The sequence below is a fragment of the Mus caroli genome, unplaced genomic scaffold (genome assembly GCF_978045245.1).
Source record: "Mus caroli unplaced genomic scaffold, Mus_caroli_1 scaffold_9, whole genome shotgun sequence".
Classification (NCBI taxonomy): Eukaryota; Metazoa; Chordata; class Mammalia; order Rodentia; family Muridae; genus Mus; species Mus caroli.
In genome coordinates, this window is record NW_028227264.1 from 4918226 (window position 1) to 4928391 (window position 10166).

The following is a 10166-nucleotide window of genomic DNA, read 5'->3' on the forward strand; positions in this document are numbered from 1 at the left end:
TAGACCAGGGTGATCTCAAGCTCATTAGAGTTCTGCCTGCCCCTGCCTCTCAAGTGCCTAGATTAAAGGTGTGTGCCACCATTAATCTAAAAACTGACTGATTCAATCTGGCTTCACTCTTTCAGCCTTTCCTGAATTACTCTGCGTGGCCTCATACTAACTCGGACAGTGTGTTCTAATCTCACACACACAAATGGTGCCTTGTTGCAGGATATTTGATCACATTGTGAACCCCAAGATTGTGTTATTTAACTGAAAAAAAATATTTTTCTAATTGTGGTGTGGCTCAGGGAAAGAGAGAGAAGCCAGATTGAATTCAGTTTAGAGAGGAGTTTTGAGGCAGAAAAGCTGAGTTGAATCAGCCAGTTTATGCTTTATTTTATTCTAAGGCTTTATATTACATTAGAGAAATTACTTTAATTCCGATTCATCACTTTGTCCTGCAACTCAATTAGACAGCTCTTTCAAACAGGAGTGCTTCCTTCTACAAACTAGCTTTACCTTCATTATTTGGGATTACAGGTGTATACTAAGGGCATGAGAAAAGCCAGATTGTGATATTTACTGAAAAAAAAAATCCTTTTTTTAAATTGTGGTGTGGCTCAGCCTTAGCACATACCTTTAATCTCTGACTGGAATAGTCATGCCCTTAGTACACGCCTGTAGTCCCAAATCATGAAGGTAAAGCTAGTTTGTAGAAGGAGCCACTCCTGTTTGAAAGAGTTGTCTAATTGACAGGTTTGACAGAATAGGATCTGTTCAGGAAGAGAGAGGTAAAGGAAGAGACTTGAGGCAGTGCAGAAAAAAGAAAGAGGCAGTTTTACTGGGAGAGTGTTGGAGAGAGAGAACAAGCTAGGTGAAGTCGGAATGACCCAGAAGATTAGAACACATTGCCTGAGTTAGTATGAGGCCAAGCAGAACAATTCAGGAGAGGCTGAAAGACAGAAGCCAGATTGAATCAGTCAGTTAAGAGAGGAGTTTTGAGGCAGAAAAGCTGAGTTGAATCAGCCAGCCAGAGATCAGAAAGAAAAAGAAAGGGTGAGATTATTGAACAGTACATCTCAGAGGTTGAAAACACTCTAGGTCTAGATTATATTGTACTGAGTCTAGAAGCTTCCAGGACTAGACCTAGGTTAGAGACAGTAAGCCTCAGGAATGAGAATTACATCAGCTGAATAAAATATACTTTTCCAGTGCTTTTTATTTTTTCCTTTCAGTCCTTTATTTTTACTAGAGTTTGTTGACGTTAAAGTTACAGTAATGTGTATGCGGAGTCTCCATCATTTCCCCAGGCCCCTAGGGCCTTCCTTTGTAGCGCAGACGAGTGTTAGACTAATCTTTCCCTCATCTTTCTGAGTAGCTGGGGTTACAAGGATGGACGGGAGGCTTTAAAGTCAGGCTTTATGTGGGTATCCACACATGTGTAAATGTGGGTACCAGAAGAGGCCAGAAAAGGGTCTGGAACCTCTGGAGCTGGAGTTAGAGGTAATTGTAATCTAACTGATGTGTGTGCTGGGGACAAAACATAGGTCCTCTAGAAGAGCAGCAAGACTCTTAGCTCTTAACTTTCCAGTCTGTGTACTTTTGTTTGCTTGTTTCTTTTGAGAGGGCCTAGCCTGGAGCTTGCTACAAACTGAAACTCACAGAAATCTGCCTGCTTTGTCTCCTGAGTTGCGGGACCTCATACAGTGTTTGACTTAAGCTTTTTTTCACTTTTAATCTTCATATAGGCTTTCATTACATTTAAAAATCATTATTAATAACTTCTTTTATATTGCATCTTGCTATGATACTGAAATGTATGTTTTTAAACATTGTTCCCATTTCCTGGTAACTAAAAATGGTTCTAATGTGTATATCTGTACTCATGTAGCTTATGGTTTTAGTTGCTATAAATTCTTATAAAAATGTCTACATCATAACTGTTAGTTACTAAACCCCCTCCCAGCTGACCTAAGGAGACTCATACAATGCACCTTTTATGTAGAGTGTGTCTAGCTTTGGGGTTCATAACACCTTCAGTTTCTTTAATTGATGGTGTGCCTCCTTTCTAAATTAAGTCTTTCAGTATTGACAAATACATTTTGGTTTCTGTTCTCTTTAGAACTTTTGCCAGGTGGTTGTTAGCTGGCTGATTCCAGGGTCCCTTCCAGTGCTCTGGACTGCTGTGAAGACAGTGTGTTACTGGTATTATAAATGCAGCCTATGCTCGCAGATGCTGCTTGCTTTAGTTACACATAGCCTTATGGCCTCCTCTCTTTGCCATGTTGCCTGTGGCTTGCTTCTTACCCATCGTTTATTCCATTTGTCCTTAATGCAGTGCTTCAGTGCAAACTATGATCTTATACTAGATGAGCAGGGAGAAGACTCCAAGTCAGGCCACTCACACACAAGTAAAAAGCACAGAAAGAAAACACGCCACTGCTCCGAGGAGAAAGAAGATGAAGATCATATGCCAATCAAAAATCCTAATCAGGTATTTCTAATATTCAGGCTTAAATATGGAGAGATCGGTAGTTTATAATTTTGTACAGTGTATCTTGGTAGTGTGATTTAGGAAGTAAGGGATAGTTTTAGATAATCATTCCCTACTTTGAGCTATAGAATGGGCATACAGACTTGAATTTTAAAGACTGTATCCCACAGGTTATAAATACTGTTTTTAGAGTAATATATACATTTTTACATTGTAATCAAGAGTGATCTCCTTACCTTACTCATTTTCATTAAAAAACCAATGTGTCTATGTTGAAAAATTGCTTCTCAATTGCTGCTTAATTTCTCAATACTTTTAAAAAGATTTATTATTATTACTACTGTTACTATTTTCCATATATGTCTGTAGATATATGGTACTTGCCATTGGAGGTCAGAAGAGGGTGTTGGATTCCCTGGAGCTGGAACTACAGGCAGTTATACGGAAACTTTACGTGGGTGATGGGATCTGAACATGGGTCCTCTGAAGACCTTAAATCCTTACATCCTCTTAAATACTGAGCATCTGCTGGCTTCTCAGCACTTACACACTAAGTTAAAAAGTTCTGTGTGTGTAGTGCATGTGTGTGGGCATATGCATGCAGGGAAGCCAGAGTAGGACACTGACCTGTTCTATCACGCACCATCTTCATCCCTGGAGACGGAGTCTCACTGAACCTGGAGCCAGGCTGGTAGCCAGCAAGCCCCAGCAGTCCTCCTGCCTCCACTCCCTTAGCACTCTGGTTAAGGCTTGTGACCTTGCCCAGCTTCTTACTGTGGTTCTGGAGGTTTGAGCACAGTTCCTTATGCTTGTACAGTCAGCACTTCTATCTGAGGCACAGTCTCCAGCCTCTTGATTTTATTTTAAATCTTTTTATGTGTATGTATTGTATATTGCAAATATTCTCTCCACTCCCTTCCCATTAGTCCTCTTGTTTCCCTATACAATTCACTCCTATATTTAATCTATATGTACCTGACTATATAAAATCTAGAACCACAAATGAGAGAAGACTTACATAGTTTGTCTTTCTGAGACTGATTTAATTTGCTGACTATGACTGTCCAGCTATATCCTTTTACTACACAAGACGTCACACTTTGTGGCTGAGGACTTTTCCTTTGTGGACATCCACATCGTCCTCAGCCATTCCTCTGTTGCTAGACACTTAGTTGTGCCCGTAACTTAGCTATTGTGAATGGTTCTACAGTAAACATTGGTGGTCAGCATGTGTCTTATGTGCAGCACTGCCAGTAGGCTTGAAGATTCCTTTGGCTTGTTTGTTTACTGACAGGTCTCTGTTAATCCTGGTTGGTCTTGAACTTGATTTGTGGCAGCAGCTGTCCTTGAACTGATCTGCTGCCTTCATCTTCCAGTTGATAGGGTGACAGCCATGAGCTCTCACCTCTGGCTAGCCCTTGAAGTTTTTATGTCCGGTCTGTTTTATAGATACAAAATAAAAATAAAATTCATAATTAAACATCATAACAAAGCTCTCCTGAGCAGCATATTTCCTAAAACAGTAATAGTGAAATAATTTCTAGCTCGTTTTAGCTCTTTGTTAAATTTAAAAAAGCCATTTCATCCCAGCTGCATGCTTTTATCTTATTTTATGGTAGTCATTTGAGATGGTCTTGATGAGTGAGAAAGACATCAGGAGACTATGGTAAGGAGGCAGCGAGCACAGGAGTGCGACACTGAAGCAGAGACACAGGTAGATGTGTTAGGGCAAGGCAGCCTTGCTGTCAGGAGAGTTAAGAGTGACAGTTGTGCACTGCTTGTCATTGATATGACCTGGGCAAGTTAACGTTGAGTCACAGTCTCCTTTTTTGAGGAGGGAGATACTTCTCAGACAGGCTGTTACTGTAAACGTGGACAAGTGTGTGCAGACATTTCCTATGTCTGCCTAATCTCCTTACTGCAGCTAGTACTGTCAAGGTCACTTACAGGTCTCCTTGTGGCTATACCATTTGTTTAGTTCCTATTTCAGGTAATGGGTCTCATTTTCTGTTTCATGTTAATGGATTGTGCAAAACATTGTTTTGGTTTATAGTTTTGTTTTGTGGCTTGCTTTGTTTTGAGACAGGATCTCACTGTATAACCTTAGCTGGCCTGGAACTCATATAAACCAGGCTGGCTTCAACCTCACAGAAATCTGCTTGTCTTTGCCTCCCAGGTAGTGTGATTAAGTGGTTTGTAGATTTTAGAACAGTAAGATACAAACATAAAGTCTAACTGAACACTATGGTAGTACACATCTCTGACTGTAGTGCCTGGGAATCTGAGGCAAGAAGGTCAAGAGTTGGAAGCCAGGGTGAGCTACATAGTGAGGCTCTGAGTTTAAAGAAACAAAAAGGAGAAATCTACAGACTAATACACATACAAAGTGAAACTTGAACCCTGTTCCATTCCCTTTTTTCTTCATCTTGTAGATGATGGCTCTCTCTCTCTCTTTCTCTCTCTCTCTCTCTCTCTCTCCTCTGCGTGTGTGTTAACATGGATGTTCAAGTACATTTGCCTATGTAAGCTTTCTACCTTATATTTGATAAATACTCATAGATAGCATGCATTCCTACCCTCAGTGTCATCTAACAGAGCTACGGTCTCTCTCTTTTCTGTGGCCTGTTAGGTATTTAAAGATTGCCATCTCTCACGTCCTGTTTCAGATTTTAAACTATCTTGGTCCATTCCTTCAAATGTTCCTCAAATAAATATGTAAAAGGAAAAGGAATAAAGGCTATTTTGTCTGTAAAATGTAAGGTCAAGTCTTTTACCCCAAGTTCACAACAAGGACAGAGGAGGCGGCTTGTTACTGACAAGCTTACAGGTATAGTGTGCCGTGAAACCATAGGTTAGATCAGAATCACAGTCTACTGCTGTTTACCAGGAATATAGTATCATCCCCCTCTTTCCTCAGTCCTTCATTATTATATAGAATTACCCATACTGCAGTATTCCAGGTGATGTCGCCAGAGTATCTCCTCCCTTCCCTATAGGACTTCTTATGTGTGTTTGTATGTGTGCAAGTGCATCTTAGTACATACATACACGTGTGTGCAGGGAGTATGCTCTGGAGACTACAGGGGGGTGTCACTCTCCACCTTACTCCTTTATATCAGGGTCTCTTACTGCAGCTAGACTGGTAGCCCACAAACTTGAGCTATCCTCCTGTCTATGCCAGCCTACAGGGGGAAATGGCATATAAGCCATTTCACTCCAGTCTTTCAAAATAAATGTCATATTACATTACTAGGAATATTTAACATGTTTTCTACTAAAGCCTTTTAAGTCCCCTCTTTACATACTGCTTTTAGCTACAGGCATTCAAACTTGTATTTATTTCAGTGAGTCAATCTAGGCCTGAGATAAATGTTCTGTTGTAGATAATTATAGGTTTAAAGAAATGGAAAGACGGCGTGTTTTAAGTTCCCTGCTATTAGGAACCTTTTTACCCTACTTTGTGAGTATTTTTAAATGTGTATTTATGGTTTTTTTTTGCATATGTTTGTGTACAGGTGTGTTTGTATGTGTGTGTGTGTGTATATAATTTGTGGTATGTGTGTATGGAGGCCAGAGGTTCAAGTTAAGTGTCTTCCTCTGTTCTACTCTATCTTGTTTTCTTTGAAACAGCATCTCCACCTGAGCTCAGAACTCACTGATTGTCTGATCTGTTTGTCATTGTTCCAGCCGTGCTAGGATCCCAGGCACATGCCACCTCACCTAACATTTCATATGGGATCTGTGGATCTGAGCTCAGACCATTGTCCTGGTATGCAAGGACTTTGTGACTGAGCCATCTCCCTAACCTTTACTTTCTGATTACTTAATTAAGACTTTACAGTGGCATGCAATAAAAAGGAAGAAATGCTGTTAGAAGCTTGTTTTTTTAAATCTAAAGGCTGAAGAGATGGCTCATCAGGTAAAAAATCACTTGCCATGCAAATCTAATGATTTGAGTTTAGTCCCTGGAACTCCCTTTAAAAAGAAAAACCAAACGACATGCTTTTATGCCACACATCTGTGATCTCTGTACTTCTGTGCTGATGTGGAAAGTAGAAACAGGAAAATCCCCCAGAAACCTGAGGACCAGCATAGGGGTATGGTGCGCCAACCTAGCAGAAAAGGGTGGCAGAGCAAACCCAGCCTTGGCAGAGTTGAAGGAAATGGCCCCCCTGAGAGTTGTCCTCTCTCTCTCACACACACACACACACACACACACACACACACACACACGTGCACACACACCATTAAGTTTCAAAATACTTTATGGAGATTGTAACTATAAAAGTTTTAGATTCTAAAATACATTTTTCTAACCTTTTCCCAGTAAGTACATTAAAGTAAGTCTTTTAGATTTCAGTTTGATTTGATAATGTAGCTATATGAATTCCTTTCCTTTGTAAGAAAGCTCAGCTATTTTCTATTTCAGTTTCAAAGACATAATTACTAACGGGAATTTCAGTACAAGCTGTCAGTGTAGCTAAGATTTTCCTATTTGCTGCTGTTTGCTGGGAGAATTCGGTTTCTGTTTCTTTAAATTGTTGCTTGTTAAATGGCAGCCTTGCTATTCAGTTCAGAAACCGGCTTTTTAATTGTTCCCTCTGCCTTAATTCCATAGGTGTTCTTGTGTTGTTGAGGTTTTGGATTTTTACTAGGTTACAGGAACTTGAGTAGTATCTAGTTGAAGTAGTCAAAATGGGTCTCAGTTCTCCAAAGATCCATGTTTTGGGGGTCGAACTGGAGACTAAACTGAGAGCTATAGCCTTGCCAAGTAACTTTCTAGTATGTCTGCCTCTGCACCGCCAGCCCACATATACCATGTTATTCTCTGACAGCACACACTGTTGCTGTCACTTTTAAGGATAGGTTATTTTTCTTTGTCTGAGGGCAGAGACTTACTGTGTAGCCTTGGCTGCCCTCGAGCTGGCTATGTATATCTGCCTAGTCTTAAACTCATAGAGATCTACTTATCTCTGCCTCAAAGTGCACCATGCACCGCCTTTAATGTCTGACATATTAAGTAAGAGTGTTAACACATCGTGTATCAGCTCATAGACCATAGAAAGTGTATTAGAAGATAGAGAGAGACAACATTATAAAACACTTTAAAATCAACCAGGGCCAGGGGATAGTAGGAGTGTGCGTAGTATGCAAGGGACCCTGGGTTTGATCCCAACACAGTTTTTTTTTTCTTAAGTTGGTTTTGTTTTATTTTTTAATGAGCCAGGCATGGCAACACGGGCCTCCAATTGCAGCTACTAGGAGGTTGAGATAGGGGATCAGGAGTTCAGGGCTTTCCTGGATTGCAGAGTGAGTTGAAGACCAGCCTGGAAGGGATTGTGGGGCTGTACAGGCCAACATTTGCAGTATTTGCAGTGACTGTTTTCATCCTAGCCTGACTGACACACCTAGACCTCTTCCTACTGTGTCCTTTGCGTGATACTGTCTTTGTAGACTTAGTAGGGGACTTTAGTAGTTCAGTGATAGAGTCTCAGTTTGGGTAAGTGGGCAATGAGAACTGGAGGATAGCTTCTTTTTATAAGAACACTGGGCTTTGCTCTTGGGCTGGGGGTGTCTTGGAATACTTTCCTGGCTTGTGTGAAGCTCTGGGCTCATTCCACAGACTCCATTAGGAAAAAAAAAAAAGACCTGGTCAGTGTTTATGTGGCTGCTTCAGCTCCATGTTTTTGGGACTGATCTTTGAGGTCAACTGAAATAGATGTAAACCAGTTAGACCTTTAAATGTTAACTCTTGTGAGTTATTTACTTTAATACAGTTTATAAGATTCTAGTATTAGTGGTAGGACATACACTGAAACCATTAGGGCAGGTGACTGAGAGAAGCTGAGGAGATGAAATGAATGAGTTTATTACCAGCTCAGGCTACATAGCTGAGCCTGGCCCCCACCCCCTCCAAAAAAAAAAAAAAAAAAAAAAAGAAGAAGTAAAATATAAACAAGTGATTTTGAGCTGTTGCAGTGGCTTGCTTCCGGCAGATTTTTATGGGCTTCATGCGTTGACGGAACTCATAGATGATTATTTTACTGACTGACTTTAACACTGCATCTCTTTGACAGGATATCTACAGGGAAATGGGTTTTGGCCATTATGAAGAAGAAGAAAGCTGTTGGGAGAAGCAGAAGAATGAGAAGAGAGACCGACGTCAGAACCGCAGTCGTAGCCGATCTCGAGAAAGGGATGGTCACTATAGCAACAGCCACAAACCCAAGTACCAGACAGAACCTTATGAGAGGGAAAGAAGCAGAAAGAGGGACAGAAGCAGGAGTCCAAAGAAATCCAAAGATAAAGAAAAATCCAAGTACAGATGAGCAGAGGAGGTGGACAATTGTAGCAGGTCTGCTCCGGCCTGACCTGGGGTGCGCAGACGCACTCAGTGCCTGCCAGCACAGCTGACTGCGGTTTCCATGTTAGCCTTGTTGCCTTTCAGGTTACACTGATGGATGGTGTGGGGCTCTGGAAGAGAGGGAGGCATTTTGTGTATACTTTTTATATAAATTTTATTGTTATGCATACATGGTAACGTTCATATTTGACACCTTTCATAGTTTCAGTCTTTTAAAAATGAATCATATCACGGAAGTCCATAAACTTGTATGTAAAACATAAAACATAGAAAATGTACCTGGCTGCAGTGTAAGAGATAAGAGTGTCACTCACTATGAAAGCTCCATATGTCCCTTCTCCTTGCAGGAATTATTCTGAGTTGTATTTACCCTGCTGTTAATTTTGTATGTTTTTGAATTTTATACAAATGGCACAATGTATATTTTCCTTCTGTGACTTTCTTTTTTTAAGAGTCCATTTATTTTTATTGTTACATAGTTGTGGTGAATGTAATGTGATCTGTTGATGGACTTTTAGGTTGTTTGTTATTTTTGCTATCTAAGGAATGCCACTGTGAACATTTCAACTGGGCATGGCACTTTCTGGCCATGTGGTTTGAGTTTTCAATGCATTTATAGTTATGGTTGCTGTAATTTACCTGGTATGTGAATTGTATGGGGTCAGGGGTAGCCACAAGAGTAGTTAGTCTACCATACAGCTCAGAGCACATTTGCTCCATTATTGTACATAGTTTTGACTACCAATAGAAAAGGCTTAACGATATCAGGAGCTAGCATCTTTTCTAGGGGAATGGCTCAGTGGGTACAGTGTTTCTTCATCAGCATAGGACTGAGTTCAGATCCTCACCACACACCCAGTGCATGCGACTGATAATCCAGCACTGGGGAGACAGGAGCAGGGGAAGCTCCAGGCAGTGGGAGTGACTGAGGAAGACACTTGGCACTGACCTCTTGCCTCCACATACTGTACAAACTCGTGCGTGCAGGCACACACACATCCGAATACACAGCTGTTCTGCATACAGAACTGTAGGTGTTGCTCACACAGATGAATCTAAAACATGTTCTAGAAGAATGAGCAGGGACAAACTGGAAGCAACGAGAAGTCACCCACTGACTTCGGAGACTCGATTTAAGAGCTCTGGGGTATTGAAATAGGAAAATGTATGCAACAAGCATTTCAAGGCAAACATATCCTTGACTCCAAATTATAAGAAACGGTTTTATTTTTCCTATGTATTTGACAGTAACTTTATATGCTTATGGGGGTGTAGTATGTTTGCTATATGTTAGTACTCTGGAACAAGTAAATCCATTTACAGACA

General features: G+C 40.7%; 1 protein-coding gene across 1 annotated transcript in view; it reads left to right on the forward strand.

Moving 5' to 3' along the window:
• Positions 1-10166, forward strand: part of Ppil4 (peptidylprolyl isomerase like 4) — a 32656-nt gene extending 22490 nt beyond the window's left edge. The window contains exons 12-13 of the mRNA XM_021174863.2: positions 2329-2476; positions 8554-10166. Of these exons, the coding sequence (XP_021030522.1) occupies positions 2329-2476; positions 8554-8805 (400 nt within the window). The 3' untranslated portion in view covers positions 8806-10166. The remainder of the gene's footprint in view (positions 1-2328; positions 2477-8553) is intronic.